Here is a 17590-nt window from a genome sequence, read left to right as displayed (position 1 = left end):
TATGTAATAGTTTTTTTGGTAACATGTCATCTTATACCGAATAAGAATAATGTAATAATGTATATAACAACATATTCAATAATTTCTGTTTTTCCTAGCTGACATCATTTAACAGTATGTTGAAAGCAAAGTCATACTGACTAGTATCTGCTCTTTAGTCCATCACAATTCAGGACTTTAATTCTGCTGGCCAACACCTTGACTGCAGCCTAATGAGAGACCTTGAGTCAGACCCACACAGCTAAGCCCCTCCTAGATTCTGACCCACAGAAATTGTAGGGAATAATGTTTTTGCTATTGCGTTTTGGGGAAATTTGTTATGTAGTAATAAATAACTAGTACAGGAAATATTCAGGGCTCTTTCCCCAACCAGAAGTTCTTAAGAGTGACTCTCTTTTCTGATGTATTGTTTGGTTTCTCTAGTTGTTGATATCTCTAATCAGGGATCCTTTCAAAGACTCAGTAAAGCTTCCAGCCATCATTCTATGACAGACTCAAATGAAAATAGGTATGGACAAAAAAAGAAAATGAACATTTTGGGGCCTCCCTCGTGACGCAAAGGGTTAAGTCTCAGCACTATGCAGCTATCTGCAGCCATTGCAGCACCAGTTCGATCCACGGCTAGGGAGCTAACCCACATGGCACATCACACCTGTGCCATGCTCCCCTCAGCAGTGTATTTCAGTAGATATGCCTGTTCTGTACCCCACTCTGACTCTGGTGAATCCTCACACCTCTGGCCTATACCCCAGTTTTTGTGTGCATACATAATCTTTAAAAAAAGAAAATGAACATTTCCATCTGTTCTGATCACAAACTTTCATAAGCTCTATTTTCAGTTGTCCAACCCCATCCATTTCCAGTAATTTGAATACAGAAACTGATGCATTAAATAAAAAACTTTATTATCTTTTAAGCAGCCAAAATTAGTAGTTCCTTAAATTTGTGGAATAAAAATCCCTTCTGTGTGTCTGGTTTCTTTTTTATTTTTTTTTTTTTTAAAGATTTATTTATTTTTTTAAAAAGATTTATTTATTTATTTATTTATACAAGCACTGGGTACAGTCAGAAGCGTGGGAGGGTGAGAGAATTCACCAGAGCCAGAGCAGGTTGCAGAACAGGCAGACGGATGAAGTACACTGCTGAGGGGAGCAGCGGGCGGCAGGAGAGGTCTGCGCGCCATGTGGGACTCTCGCCCGGCGAACCGGTGCTGCAGAGGCTGCGGGCAGCTTTGCAAGCCAGGGCTCAACTGCTGTGCTACCGGGGAGGCCCTAAAGATTTATTTATGCATACAAGAACTGAGGTACAGGCCAGAGGTGTGGGGGATGAGAGGATTCACCAGAAACAGTGGGGAACAGAACAGGCAGACTGAAACACACTGCTGAGGGGAGCAGCAGGCGAGTCAGGAGAGTTCTGCTGCGCCATGTGGGTTGCTTCCTGGCTGCAGTGGCTGTGGAGCGTCTTAACCCCTTGTGCCACCAGGAAGGCCCTTTTTTTTTTTTTTTTTAAGATTTAATTTGCAAACGAGCTGGGGAGTAGGCCAGAGGTGCAAGTTGGTGAGAGGATTTACCAGAGGGAGAGGGCAGAACAGATGGATTGACTGACGTACACTGCTGAGGGGAGCAGCGGGTGAGACAGGAGAGGTCTGTTCCACCATGTGGGTTAGCTCCCTGGCCAGGGATCAAACTTGTGCAGCAGTGGCTGTGGATGGCTTCATAGTGCTGACATGTAACCCCTTGCACTACCAGGGAGGCCCCCTCTCCCGTTTCTAACAAAAATATTAGGATCATTTTGTGTGTAGCAGTGCAGTACATTTTTCTTTAACAGTGAACAAATGTGTACAACTAAAGGGCTAAAAATGGAGATGCTTGTTTCCTTGGCAACAAAAGCAGTATTCTTCCTCTGAATTTAGGCAGAGGAAGTGCAGATGCTACCAATCTTTGTATTTATGGTTAATACCATTCTTGTAATGAATTGGAAAAATTGAAACATTGGGGAATTAGTAATTTTTTCCAGATATGGCGATGATAATTGATTTTAGGTGAGAGAATATCTCTAAAGAAACATACTGGAGTGTAATAGGAATTATCATTGATCAAAATTTGCTTCAAAACTATGGAGATGGATAGTGGGATGGAATATAGAGTTATTACTGTCAAGTGGTAGGTACATAGGAGTACCTTGTATTTCTACTTTTTTTAGAAGTTTTCATAATAAAATGTTCAAAGATATCAACAGGCTTGAGATAAAAAAGGAGCAGACATGAATTTGTCAAGTGACAGAAGAGCTCTAAGTTAGAGTTTTTCTAATAGCCTCAGAGAAACTAACTTGAATCCTATTTCAATTTAGCCTATTTATTACTGATTTTAATATGCTTTGGTGTAATAGTAAAATGCAGTTCTCAAGTTTTTACATCTAAATATTTACATCTGAGTATTAAATTAGAGCATGTGATTCTGTTCCTTTTCTCCTTAATAAACTTTATTTCTCAAAAAAAAAAAAATAGAGCATGCAGTGAAGGTGATCAGGAGTGCACTTTATAAACTAAAGCACTGGTACACAGGCCACAAATCCTTAGAGAATTTCCCTTCATTTCATTATTCTTCATCCTCTGTTCATGCTTCACTTTATAAACTCTCTTCAATGCAGTGGACAGATGTGGGGAGATCAACTCATTTGAGTTTAATAATACTGTAGCTGCCTATTAGCAAAAACCACAAATATCATTTTAGGATGTTAAAAGTGTGACATTAAGGTCCTCCCTGGTGGTTTAGGGGTTAAGACAGCGCTATCAAGCTACTGCCAGTCACTACAGCACGAGTTCAATCTGGCAGGCCAGGGAGCTGACCCACATGGTGCAGCAGACCTCTCCTGTCTTGCCACTGTTCCCTTCAGCAGTATATTTCAGTACATCTGCCTGTTCTGCTCCCCACTCTCTCTAGTGAATCCTCTTACCCCCACCCCCACCTCTGGCTTATACTCCAATTCTTGTATGCATAAAATAAATATCTTTAAATAAAACTGACATTGAGTTACTTTGTTATGGGGAGAACATACAGCTGTCTTTCTGAAGGAAATTTGAAAAGAAACGTGATAGTCCCCTTTAAAGGAATATTAAGGGAAATATTAAGGCCTTGCCTTAATCAGTTAATTGTTGTATTAGCTCAAATTGAGATCCTAAAAATAACAAGTTTTAAATTATACAGCAGTTTTGGATTGTTGCAAAGAACGTTGGTCTACCCTAACAACAACAGCTGGGTGACATACAAAATAACATTACTGAGCACTCAGATTGCTAAAACTGCAAAGCAATCATGTAACCTGAAATCCAAAGGATGAGCCACCCTGAGAGACATGATACAGACTTTTCCCTTTGGCAAAGCACAAGAGTGATTCCTATATAAACAGATGAGAGGGCCTCCCTGGCGGCGCAAGGGGTTAAGCACAGTACTGTGAAGCTATCCGCAGCCTTCGCAGCGCGAGTTCAATCCCTGGCCCCTGGCTGGCCAGGGAGCATCCCACATGACACAGCAGACCTCTCCTGTCTCACCCGCTGCTCCCCTCAGCAGTGTATTTCAGGCAGTCTGCTGCTCTTTCCACTCTATCTCTGGTGAATCCTCTCACCCCCCTCCCCCTTGCACCTCTGGCCTGTACCCCAGTTCTTATATGCATAAATAAATCTTAAAAAAAAAAACAAAACGAGAAAAATTCAGCTATGATTTTAGCATTCGTAAAGGCCAAACGTGGGCTACTGCATCATTTTGGAACAGGACAAGTTATTTAATTTGTAGGTCCTAGTGCAAGATAGAAATGTGGGAATCTGTTCACAGATGAATGCAGGAAGGGGATAGCAAGTCCCACACTATGAAGTCAGCCCCGACTGGGGCCTCGGGCACAAAGGGAGTTCTCACTCATGTGAAAGCCCTTCTCCATTGGCCTTCAGGTGTTCATTAGGAGTGAGGACAGTGTAAGAGAAAGTCAACAAAGTGGTGCAAAGTAGGTGGTGACTGGTGGTTGTGGAGGAACACGCACAAAACTCCACCCTCCTCACCATTCTACAAAGCTGAAGTCTTAACCTGCTGGAGGCGGTACACCAAGTACTAATTTAGCCACAGGATATTGGCAAACAATCTACTGTTCCTGGACAAGCAGTAGAAGCAAAATCCATGTGCTTCTCTCAGGTCATAGGCAGAGTTTTATTGCTGCTTGGGGGAAGAGTAGAAGTAAAAATTCTCTACTAGAGGGCTAGATACAGATGCCAAACATGTTTGCTACTGCTGGGAGTGGTAGAGAAAACTTCCGTCCTAGATAAAGCATAGATTGAAGGTAAAGTTTGCCACAGGTAGGAAGAACAGAAATAAAATCTCACCTCAAGCCAAAGCACCAAGGGCCTTGTTGAGCCGATAGGCTCGGTGCAGGTTGATTATTAATTCCACAGACGGAGAGTCCCAGAGGCCTCAGGGGATTTTTCAGGCTTTAATGCTCTCTCAGGGAACCAGGTACACAGGCACACCAGGCAGGGAGGCTGGCACAAGGAGGCAGGCACCGTTGGGCACTGGGTGCTGGGAGGCAGGCCGGCAAATGAGCCTCCCAGGCTGCCACAAGAATCTTTATGCTCTTTCCCCGGGCTCTCTGGCGTTCTCTCATGGTCTTGCCTCTTATGTAGTCACTTATCCTCCCACAGTCACAGCCATCTGAGTGACGCCGCCTTTATATCCCTGACCTCTAGGTTCAGGTGTGCACACTTACCCATGCATGCACACCCATGCTCCAGGTGTCTACAATCAGGCACGCATGCCTCATGCCCACGCTCCTGCATTAGCACAATCAAGGCCGCAGGTGATTGCCACAAAGGCTACTGGCACAAAATGTCTCATTAATTCCATTTTACCCTCAGGCTCGTTCAAGATTATGGCTGAATTAGGACAATAGGGCCTCTCTTTCGCTCCTATCACGAGCTTAACACTGAGTCACAAGCAACAGCAGCCTACAACTAGGCAAGGGGTGAAAGCATGGACAAATACCCTTTCTCTGAAACAGGTATGCAGGGGCAACAGAAAGCAGAGGGGGGCGGCAGAGCAGGGCACAGAAGAAGTTGGTACACAAACCCTTACCCTAAGTACAAGGTAGCAGCTGCCAGCCCACTTTTAGTAGAACTTAAAGCCTACGGTCTGAGTCTGTAAGTTATGCTGTAAGTCTATAGTGAAAATAACTTTCAAAATGAACATGAAACTGAACACTTGCAAATGTTCAAGGAATTCACCAGCAGACTTATACTACAAAAATAATCAACTACAGCAGAAGAGAAATTACAGCAGATGTGGGCCTCCCTGCTGGCCAGGGTTTAAGTCTCAGCACTATGAAGCTATCAGCAGCCACTGCAGCACAAGTTCGATCCCTGGCCACCGGCGAGGGTCCCACATGGCGCGCAGACCTCTCCTGCCGCCCCCGCTGCTCCCCTCAGCAGTGTACTCGGTCCTTCTGCCTGCTCTGCTCCCCGCTCTGGCTCTGGTGAATTCTCTCACCCTCCCGTGCTTCTGACTGTACCCAGCGCTTGTATAAAATAAATAATCTTAAAAAAAAATGTACACCACAAATCCTAAAGTAACCACTACAGTAACATAATAAGGTACAGCTAATAAGCCACTAAGAAATGAAATAAAGAATAATCCAAAAGAAGGAAAAGAGGGAACGAATTATGGAATAGTATAGGACACAAATAGCAAGACAGATTTAAAGCTAACTATGCCAATAATTGCATTTAATGATGGCACCCCAGTTAAAAGATAGAATGTTAGGTTGAATAAAAAAGTGTTGATCTATATACTGTATGAAAGAAACTGATCAATACCTTCAGACCACCTAAAGCTAACATGAAACTTTGGTAATCTTAGCTAATGCAACATAAAAACGTGTAAAGATTAGGAAGAAAAAAACTTTACATTTAATGTGCAGCATGATTTTGTAATAAAATCCAAAGTAATTTCTGGTAAGTATTAAATGTATTTAGTATGGCTGTGGGATATAGGCACACTATTCTAAACATTATTTTTAATTTTTAAGACAAAGTTTAGAAAAACAATATGAAAATACTATATGCTATATATAAAAACCTCTTAAAAATTTCCATTATTTTATCTTGACCGTTGTTTAATTTAAAAACGAATAGGTATTTCTAAAACTTGTGTTTTTGCTACTGACGCCAAAATTGTAATAGTCAGAAAATTTGGTGTTGTATATAATTTTTGTAAACATTTTTAAACTTGTCTTATGTTATAGTAATTGCCAATCTTTACAAATGTTCCATATAAATTTGACAAGAATGTATATTCTGTTAGGGTCCAAAATCTTGTTATAATAATCTTATAAAAGTGTTAATCATATCCACATCTGTATGTTTGACTTAAAAACAGATGTTGAAATCTGCCACTGTAATGAACATTTGTAAATGTCTATGCATTTCTAAGGATTTTGTTTCTAAAACATTGTCATTATTTTGGTAGGGGCATACAGGTTTAGAATGGTAAGTTAACTCTATCTGTATTGATCCTCTGTTTTCGAATTTTGTCTTTAATTCAATTTCAATATAATTATAGCTACTTCAGATTTAAGAATATCCTCAGTATATTTTTTTTTTTTAAAGATTTATTTTATTTATTTATTTATACAAGCACTGGGTACAGTCAGAAGTGCGGGAGGGTGAGAGAATTCACCAGAGCCAGAGAGGGGAGCAGAGCAGGCAGAGGGACCGAAAAACATTGCTGAGGGCAGCAGCGGGCGGCAGGAGAGGTCTGCACGCCATGTGGGACCCTTCTCCAGTGGCCGGGGAGCAGCCGGGGATAGAACCGGCGCTGCAGAGGCTGTGGGCAGCCTTGCAACCCAGCGCTCAACCGCTGCACCACCAGGGAGGCCCATATTCTTTTTCTTTTTAAAGGAAAACTTTTTTTTTAAGATTTATTTATACATACAAGAGCTAGGGTGCAGGGGTGAGGCATGAGAGGATTCATCAAAGTGGGGAGCAGAACAGGTAGATATACTGAAACACACTGCTAAGGGGAGCAGTAGGCGAGACAGGAAAGGTCTGCTGTGCCAGTGGGTAGCTCCCTGGCCAGGGATCGAACTCGTGCTGCAGCGGCTGCTGATAGCTCCATAGTGCTGAGACTTAGCCCCTTGAGCCACCAGTGAGGCCCTCTTATTTCCAACCTATCCAAGCACTCCACTTTTAGTGTCTTGTAATCAGTACATATAGCTGGATTGGGGGGAAAAATTTTTTTTTTTAAACATTTATTTATTTATGCATACAAGAACTGAGGTACAGTCCAGAGGTGTGTGGTGAGAGGATCCACCAGAGACAGAGCGGGGAGCAGAACAGGCAGACTGACTGAAATACACTGCTGAGGGGAGCAGCAGGCGAGTCAGGAGGTCTGCTGTGCCATGTGGTTAGCTCCCTGGCCAGGGATCAAACTCGTGCTGTGGTGGCTGCAGTTAGGTTGCGTCTTAACCCCTTGCGCCACCAGGGAGGCCCTGAGAGGAAAAATTCGTAACTCATAGAGAATAGTCATTTACACTGATTATAACTAATTTCTAGGAATACTCATTTTCTTCTCAAAAAATTTTTAAAATGTATTTTATTCTCTTGTATCATACCTCCTTCCCTCCCTCCATATTTTCCCCTCTGTTCTCTGGAATTTATATTAGACATTTGCATATTATTCTCTTAAACTCTTTAGAGATTTCATTTCCTGGTCAAAAAGAGAAAGTAACATTTTAATTTTTAAAAGATTCTTCCCAGCTATATTTTACAGTTTTTGTATACTTCCACATTTTGTACTTAAACATGACTGCATTAATGTAAATTACTTAATGAAATGTTTAGATTAAAAATGGCATTTTCCAGAAATAAACCCACAGATATATGGTCAACTAATCTTTGACAAAGGAGCAAAGACTATGCATTGGAGCAAAGAAAGTTTGTTCAATAAATGGTGCTGGGAAAACTGGGTCGCTACATGCAAAAGAATGAAGCTTGACCACTACCTCACACCATACACAAAAACCAACTCAAAATGGATTAAAGAACTAGACATAAGACCTGAAACCATAAAATACATAGAAGGAAATATAGGCGAAACACTACGTAATATTCACATCAAAGACATCTTTACAGACACATCACCCAAAGCAGTGATAGTGAAGGCAAAGATAAACAGCTGGGACTACATCAAATTAAAGAGCTTCTGCACAGCAAAAGAGACAATAACAAAAACAAAGAGAAACCCCACCAACTGGGAGAACATTTTTGCACCCAACACTAATGATAAAGGACTGATCACAAAAATCTGCAAAGAGCTGATGAGACTCAACAACAACAAAGAAAATAATCCAGTCAAAAAATGGGCAGAAGAGCTAAAAAGAAACTTCTCTGAAGAGGAAATGCAAATGGCCAACAGGCATATGAAAAAATGTTCAACATCACTTGTCATCAGGGAAATGCAAATCAAAACTACCATGAGATACCATCTCACACCAGTGAGAATGGCACATATTAAAAAAACTAGCAACAACAAATGTTGGTGAGGGTGTGGAGAAAAAGGAACTCTTCTGCACTGTTGGTGGGAGTGCAAACTGGTCCAACCACTATGGAGAGCTGTGTGGAGATTTCTTGACCTACTAAACATAGAGCTTCCATATGATCCAGCAATTCCACTCCTAGGTATTTACCCAAAGGACACAGAAACATCAATTCCAAAGAACACCTGCACCCCTATGTTTATAGCAGCACTATTTACAATAGCTAAGCTTTGGAAACAACCCAAATGCCCAAAAATAGATGACTGGATCAAGAAGATGTGGTACATATACACCATGGAATATTACTCAGCATTCAAAAAAGATAAACACATGCAATTTGCAGCAACATGGATGGCGCTGGAAGGGATCATGCTCAGCGAAATAAGCCAGAAAGAAAAAGAAAAATACCGGATGGTCTCACTCATAGCAGGAATCTAGAAAACTTAAATAAGGGACCAGGAAAATGAATAACTATAAGAAAGTGAAAATCAAAATCAACAAAAAACTATGAACCAGAGACACTTTTTGGGGGGTGGGGAGTGGGAGGGGAGGGATTGGGGTCAGAATGGGGGGGTTGCAATTGTATGGGGAATATAAAAATAAAATTTATTATTAAAAAATGGCATTTTTATATCTAAGAGTTATCAAGTACTATTTAATTTTTTCTTTTGAAAAATAAGCCCTATATTAAGTATTACATACATACTGATTACTATAGTCAACAGATTTTATGTTTCAAAATATTAAAAACTTTCATTGAAAGAGTACCACAGTAAATCAATGTTTTTGTTTAAAATGGAAAGTTTTATTTGCTCAGTACACCACAGAGGATGCAAGCACTGTCAGGACAAATATACAGAAATATGAGATCAACATAAAACAGTAATTTAGTTTACATGAAGGGAAATCTCTTTAAATGTTATGACAGCATACTCCCAAGAAGATTCTTTTCTTCAGTTAATTATACATTTCAATAAAATATAAAGGATAATGGATTAAATGGAAGTGAGCGTGTGAATTTTTCTTAAAAGTAAAATTCCAACTCTATTAATCCATGCCAGTTAAACACTATAACTAAACTTTCCAAGTAAGTGCAAAAGAAGATGAAGGAGTTAGTTACCTTTTTTGCTTGAACAGTCCAGAGGAAAATGGTTACACAAATACAGCAGGCAAATTGTTAAAAGTCACTGATCTAGAACATAATGTACTAAATTTCAGTCTTGAATTGTGCTAGATGCTCATCAATTAGTATGGCACATTTTGGTCCATGATGTGGTTTAATGCCAAGACAGATCCCAATTTGTTACCGAAACACATAGATTAATGTTGCTGCTTCTTTTTTTAATATGTGTATTTTAAAAAGTCCAGTATACTTCCACATACAAAGGCATATTTTCTCAAGAGGAATTTACAGGAAGTAGTCTGGGGTACGCCGGGTAACATGAGGCTCTCCACGACGAGGTGCTGGGTCAAACTGAAGGCTGTAAATGACAAAAAATGAAAGCAAATAATTAAAGAATTTATTTTGCAAGTAAATCAATCAAGAATAAGACACTGTAGTACTAATAACAGTCCTGGTTTCCCACCTTTACTGCATTGTTTGTGACTGCAATGTCTCTGGGCCAATCACTGTAGCTGTTTTCATCCATAAAACTACTACACAGAACTATGGTGAAAATTTAAACATAAAAAATGTCTTGTTCCGTGCCTGGCATAAAAGGGTTGCGGTATTATCATTTAAATATAAGTGGTGAGAGTGGACATGCTCGCTTCATTCTAGATTTTGGGGAAAAGTACTAAATCTTTCACTGACTTAGGTAAATCTCAGGCAGAGCTGAGGAACTTTCTGTCTGTCTTTCACCAAGAGCAGAATTTTTATGTGACTGCTCCTGAGCTGTAAGTAGTTACGGCTGCCCACTTCCCCACCACCTCTTAGTTTATTTTTTCTTTTTGCTTAAGCTGACATGGTTCATGTTATTTTTTTTTTGATTTGTGATTTGTATTTTATTTATTTTTTTAAATTTTATATACCCCATACAATTGCAGCCCCCTTATTTTGACCCCAACCCCTCCTTTCCCCGCCCCCCCATAGTGTGTCTCTGGTTCATAGTTTTTTGTTGATTTTGATTCTTTCTTCCTTATAGTTATTTTTTTTCCTGGTCTCTTATTTAGGTTTTCTAGATTCCTGCTCTGAGTGAGACCATCTGGTATTTTTCTTTTTCTTTCTGGCTTATTTTGCTGAGCATTATCCCTTCCAGCGCCATCCATGTTGCTGCAAATTGCATGTGTTTATCTTTTTTGAATGCTGAGTAATATTCCATGGTGTATATGTACCACATCTTCTTGATCCAGTCATCTATTTTTGGGCATTTGGGTTGTTTCCAAAGCTTATTTTTTTAATTAAGATATAAGTGATAACACAAAACACTTGTATGGGTGTACACACAATTCAATATATGTATGTACTGGGAAACTGTCATATCAATATGTCTGATTAACATGTATTACTACACAGTCAAAATTTTTTGTCTTTGAGGTGAAAACTTTTAAGATCTATTCTCAGCAACTTTCAAATACACAGTATATTAACTGCAGCCACCAAGGTGTACATTATATCCTTAGGACAATGACATTACTGTTGACCACTTTTACCCATTTTGCCCACTTGCTAGCAATATCCTGTTTAAATTAACAGCACTGGGGCAAGAACTATAGACCTACCAGCTCTGCCTGCTATTTTTTTCTAGAGTAGAACTTACATTCTAGGAGACAGGTGGAGGGAGACCTCAACCTGCTCTTCGAGTACAGACACAAGGAATAGACTCTGTAACCCAGAACTGGGGTAGGTAAGATATGGTGGCACCCTGACACTGTCTTCCCCACTACGTTTCCCCCCTCAACTGAGAAATAGGAAGAGGGAGAAACCCCCATGCTCTTGATCACACCCACAGAGTAGAATGCCTGGATCACTTTCTGGCCAAGAACCTGGAAGTAGGGGGAGGGAGCATGTTGTGGCTTAAATTCCACAGACTGGCTGTTACCCCTGAGATTTTAGTAGGTTTTCTAAAATAAGTGTTTCTCTATATGCATGTAAGGACAATTTCAAAAACTTGAGAGAACCATTCAATAGAAGTTCCTTTAGTTAAATGATTGTTTTTATTGGGGAGAGGGCTGGCCACATTCTTTACTATTTCAGAAGCAGAAATCCTACACTTTTAATAATTATATATTTTTGCTTAGTATTTTTATTTTTCCCCTTTATTGTGGTAACACTGATTTACAACACAGTTCATGATTTAAGGGAATAGGATCACACCTCCCTTAGATATATGTTATCACCTGATCCGCACCACTTAATCACCCATACTTAGTCCTTTACCGTAGACTCTTGTAGCCCCCATCTCTCCCTCAATTTACGTTTAAATTTTTCCTTCTAAAATTTTCCATTTAAACTTTAAAGTTACTTACAAGGAATATTTTAAAGTGTCATCTAACTCCATGATAGCAGCCTGGTTTCCACAACGGTAACAGTAATTGGGTGCACTGAAAATGGTAACCACATTCCGATCATGACACCAATTGTATCCCTGCAGCATTAAAAAATTTTTTTCAATATTTCACCATAATATTACTGTAATATAAAATAACCATGACACAGAGACATCCCTGGTGGCACAAGGGGTTAAGTCTCACCACTATGACGCTATCAGTAGCTACTGCAGCATGAGTTCAATCCCCAGCCAGGGAGCTAAGCCACACGGTACAGCAGACCTCTCAGGTCTCGCCCGCTGCTTCTGTCAGCAGCGTATTTCAGTCAATCTGCCTGTTCTGCTCCCTGCTTTGTCTCTGGTGAATACTCTCATACCCCTCACCTCTGGCCTGCACCCCAGTTCTTGTATGTATAAATAAATCTTAAAAAAACCCAAAAACCAAAACCCTGATACAGTAAACTTAGAAAACTAATAAAAGTTACAAATACTTTCTATGGAAATGCAGTGTTCTGTTATCTTATATGGTTATATGTTAACATATGGTTACCATAATACTTATATGGTTACCATAATACTGTGCTGTTGGGTATGGGCTGTATTATGTGAGCACAGTATTGCTTTTTCTACTTATTTTCTGCTTAGGATCTTGGCTAAGATGTATTTTCAAATTTCTCCCACATCGATGACAGATTTCTCAATTTTTCCTCATATTTTATGTCAACTTTTGCTTTATTAATACTTTCAATCTATTATTAGGTAGTTACAAATTCAGAATTATTTCCTTCCAGAGAGCTCACCCATTTTTCATCAATTAGTGACTATTTCTGCCTTTTGTTTTAGCACCTATTCTGATTCATTATTAACTGTCTTTTGGATAATTATCTAAATTGATAGAGGATTACACAAGTTTCCACCCCTACTTCTAGGGAATGTGGTGATATCTTGTAGATACATCCCAAATAATAGACACATTCTGTTATTTATCTAATTTGAGAGTTTGTCTTTTAGGGAAGTAAAATTCTTCATCTCTTATAATTACTGATATAATTAGATTTATCTTTACCATATAAATTTGTTCTTTATTTTCTATACCCTCCTCTTGCCTCTATGGGTCTGTGAAATTCACTCTAATATCTTGAAGGCACTCCCTTTTGGCATGGATGGATGATTTTCTGTTTATATTCCTTTAATATTTACAAATTAGTAACACCATAGTAGAGAAATCTGGGAGATACTACCTTAACTAAGTAATCCAAGTTAATACCACTAGCAGTGATACAAAAAGATTTTACAAGCCCTGACAGGATGGGACCGAGAAGGACACAACATCTTTCTGTGGTATATCCACCAAAAATGCATATCCCAGGGCCTCCCCTGGTGGCGCAGCGGTTGAGCGCTTGGCTGCGAAGCTGCCCGCAGCCTCCGCAGCGCCGGTTCAATCCCTGGCCGCAGGCGAGGGTCCCACATGGCGTGCAGACCTCTCCTGCCGCCCGCTGCTCCCCTCAGCAGTGTATTTCGTCGGCCTGCCTGTTCTGTTCCCCACTCTGACTCTGGTGAATTCTCTCACTCTCCCGCGCTTCTGACTATACCCAGTGCTTGTATAAATAAATAAATCTTAAAAAAAAAAAATACATACCCTAAGCCTATAATCATCAGTATCAGTCAAACCATATGAAGACTATTTCTACAAACTAAAACTTAAAAAATGCAAAACAGAAAATCTGAAGAATTATTTCCATATCAAAGGAGACAGAATAGCTCAATTCAGGATTAGATTATATAAGCACATACACAATTAAATTTTGCTATAAAGGACATTAATGACAATCAAATACATCAATGCTAGCTACATTGTGGTTATATAACAGAAAGTCCTTATTTATATTAAGTACACAAGGAAATTTGGGAGTAAAGGACCATCATGTCTATAACTAATATTCAAACAGTTCAAAATCAAGTAATGTATATGAGAGAAAAGGGACAGGGAGGGAGAGACAAAATGATAAAGCAAATATAAGATAAGGAAGGAATTTGAATGTAGGCTACAAGGGAATTCCTTGCTGCTATTTTTGCAACTTTTCATTAAGCCTAAATTAATTTCAAATGTGAATTATAATTCTGGTTTGGCTAACTAAAACTTTCCCTGCTTGCAAATACTAGCCAAGTTTTTTCTCCTTTTATTTCGGTATTGGGAACGATGTTTCTGATATTCTAAGTCACGAAGTCTTACTACAGACATACATGTTTATTTCAAATAAAGATCATCATCCTGTAGGAAAAGGACATACCTCCATTACAAGCTGGTGAGCACGAGAAACCAGTGTGAGACCGTTGGCGTGATTAAAAGTTTCAGAAATGTCTTGTCCAAAAGTATAGCCAGCACCACGTGGTGAAATACCCCACCCACCACGATCATCTGGATCTGACCATAAGAGATCACACATTGGGCCCTGGCCAAGAAAATTAAGTACATGTTGTAAGTTATTATAATTTAGCTTTACCACAATACGATTATATTTCTTCTAAAAATGAAGTTTATTTACCTCATGTGGAACTTCTTGTAAACGATCCAGGGCTCTTATATGATCCAGTGTATCTATGGATGGAGACAGGCCACCATGGAGGCAGAAAATCTGTTTATAAATTTAGAGAATATTTTTATTAATTCTTAAAAGTTAATGGACAATAAGTAATGGTTACAAATGCCAATCCAAACAGCTCTTCTTTTCAAAATGAAATTTAATTTTAGGTGTTTCATAGTGACTTTTTTTCCTTTTAAGTGAAAGGAATGTCCCTCGATCCCTGTGACTCAGCATTGTATTCTATTGTTACTGCTGATGTGTATTTTTTCCATCTTACAGCAAACACCCTGATTCATGTCAGTAATGCCAATAATTTTTCATTTCCCAAGATTTCTGTGTATGTTTCCGCAAAAATATTTTTGCCTTTTTCTTAGTACTTGTACTTTTTAATGCTTTTTTAAAAATTTAGTTTTATTTATGCATACAAGAACTGGGATACAGGCCAGTGAGAGGACTCACCAGAGACAGAGCGGGGAACAGGCAGACTGACTGAAATACACTGCTGAGGGGAGTAGCGGGCGGGTAAGGAGAGGTCTGCTGCACCATGTGGGTAGCTCCCTGGCCAGGGATCGAACTCGTGCTACAGTGGCTGCCAATAGCTTCATTGTGCTGTCTTAACCCCTTGCGCCACCAGAGAGGCCCTACTTTTTAATTGTTGATGTTGCTCAATATAAACACAAGGATTTCCAAAATCAAAACTGAGTATCACAAGATTTATGTTTTTGGTAAAATACCTACTCTCAGGTCCATCCTCTAGGGATTGTGAATCAGACACAATAGTTTTAGACAGTATCTTTTTCCCTACTTTGATGGGGTTTCTGATGTTTTGCTGATAAGTACAGTTTCTTTATCCAATTAATACAATTTTATTTTATACCTTAGTAAATGAGTTTTAAATAATAAGATAAAGGGACTTTCTTTCAAATGTTTTTGGTCTAATTTTATGTGCTTGCCAAGTCTGGTTTGGTCAAATGGGGTCATACTAGCTGTACAGAGTGAGTTTTGAGCTTTCCATTTTTCTGTTCCTTAAAGGCTTGGGAATTCACCTATGAAACTAACTACCTAGACTTGGTTACTTTTCCATTTTCCCCCCTAAGTCTTGTAGTCTATTTGCATTGATCTAGTTTCAAAAATACTTTCATAATCATGTTCTGCTCTGACACATTTCATTCAGCTTCTCAAGTTTACTGAATGTACCTGTTTTTATAATACATAACTGCCTCTATATTTACAGTAATAATCTTATTTCTCATCCCTACTGTTTTCTGTCACCCTCCCTTTTTTTTTCTATACCAGTTTGACCATTTCTTTTCCAGTAGACTTTTAAAAAAAACCCTGTTTTTGGCATCACATTATTTCTTTTCACTTTTGCTACAAAACAGATGTAAGGCTATGTATTTCCTTCCATTTCACTTCTTGATAACATCCAAGTTTTGGTCTATACCCATACTTCCAACTCTCACTGAGAAACAATTTAAATTCTTACCTTTTATTTTCTGATTGTCAGAAGATTGTAAAAGTTCCCAAGCAAGCAGAATTTTCATTTCCCTTTTCTGTTTAATTTCTAGTCTGAGTTTTGTTCTACTTTCAATTAGAGACTGTCACTTAACACATGATAGACAGATGGATAGATGGATAGACAGATGAAAAGAAAGCAGGGAAGGAAAGGCAAGACGGGGGAGAGGAAGAAGCGAAGGAAGGTGGATATGTGAGATTATTCGGTTTTGTTTACTGGGTACCTGTATACTAAAGTCTATACTATCTATCTGTTAAGTAGGTTTGTCACATTGTTTAAATGCTCTATGTATCCACCTGATTTCTGGAGTGTATAGTGTTTCTATAACTACATTTTATAAACACTAACCTGTCACCAATAATGTGTGTATATGACAGTTTTATTCCTTAAAAATTCTATGATAGGAAAAATCAATGACTCATTAAAGCTAAGTTGCTGGGGAAGGAAAAAGATATAATTTGACTTGAACCACATTCAATAAATAAAAGCTCTAATATACCCATTTAAAAAGCTAGATTCACTATCAATGGTGTTAGACTGTCCTAAAATAATTTATTAATTATGTTAATGAAGATTAAAATTAAAATCCTAAATTAAAATTTAACATCCCTTAAATTCATTTTAGAAAGTCTAGGCAAAATATGGTCCTTTAAAATAAATTATTGTGGTTTCCAAAATAATGACTGGGAAAAGATGGACCATCTGGATCACACAGAAAAGACCATAACGAAATTATATTCCCACATACAGTATCAAAGGGAATCTATTATACCCCAGACAGCTCTGGTTTTTTTTAAATAATAGTTTAAGAACTGTACAGTTATTGCATGCTTTAAATTAAAATTGAAATTCAAGTCAGTTCATGCTCAGTCATAACTTCTAGAAATTGGGATAACAGAAAAAGTATACACATTTTTCTTATACTTTTGAATATTTTATATTATGTCTATAGTACTTGTTACAGGTGGGAACAAGAGCATTCATTTCTTAGTCAAGAAGGTGTTAATAACAATATTACTACTTACAATTATGAAACTAGGAATAAAAAGTTATTAATGGTAACCAGCAAACATAGTAGACAGTTAAAATAAACTGCTTTGTTTTACTAGTATTGCACATTGGGATCTCAAGCATTTATTTACCATTCTTTTTTTTTTCTTTTTTTTTATAGGCATGTTTCTATTTATTTATTTATTTGTTTGTTTGTTTATACATGCACTGGGTACAGTCAGAAGCACGGGAGGGCGAGAGAATTCACCAGCGCCAGAGTGGGGAGCAGAGCAGGCAGAAGGACCGGGAGTACACTGCTGAGGGGAGCAGCGGGCGGCAGGAGAGGTCTGCGTGCCATGTGGGACCCTCCTTCAGTGGCCGGGGAGCAGCCGGGGATGGAACCGGTGCTGCAGAGGCTGCAGGCAGCTTTGCAACCCAGC

General features: G+C 38.9%; 1 protein-coding gene across 1 annotated transcript in view; it reads right to left on the bottom strand.

The window, feature by feature from the left end:
• Nucleotides 1-9979: 9979 nt before the first annotated feature.
• The window catches only part of PPP2CB (protein phosphatase 2 catalytic subunit beta), a gene marked incomplete at both ends in the record, with an annotated part of 29544 nt that continues 21933 nt past the window's right edge, over nucleotides 9980-17590 (bottom strand). Inside the window, 4 exons of the mRNA XM_084232022.1 lie at nucleotides 9980-10052; nucleotides 12040-12158; nucleotides 14351-14512; nucleotides 14606-14695. Coding sequence (XP_084088148.1) covers nucleotides 9980-10052; nucleotides 12040-12158; nucleotides 14351-14512; nucleotides 14606-14695 — 444 coding nt within the window. The remainder of the gene's footprint in view (nucleotides 10053-12039; nucleotides 12159-14350; nucleotides 14513-14605; nucleotides 14696-17590) is intronic.

This window comes from Talpa europaea, assembly GCF_964194135.1.
Source record: "Talpa europaea genome assembly, chromosome: 4".
In the NCBI taxonomy this organism is placed as follows: Eukaryota; Metazoa; Chordata; class Mammalia; order Eulipotyphla; family Talpidae; genus Talpa; species Talpa europaea.
This window is presented reverse-complemented; position numbering and strand designations above follow the sequence as displayed.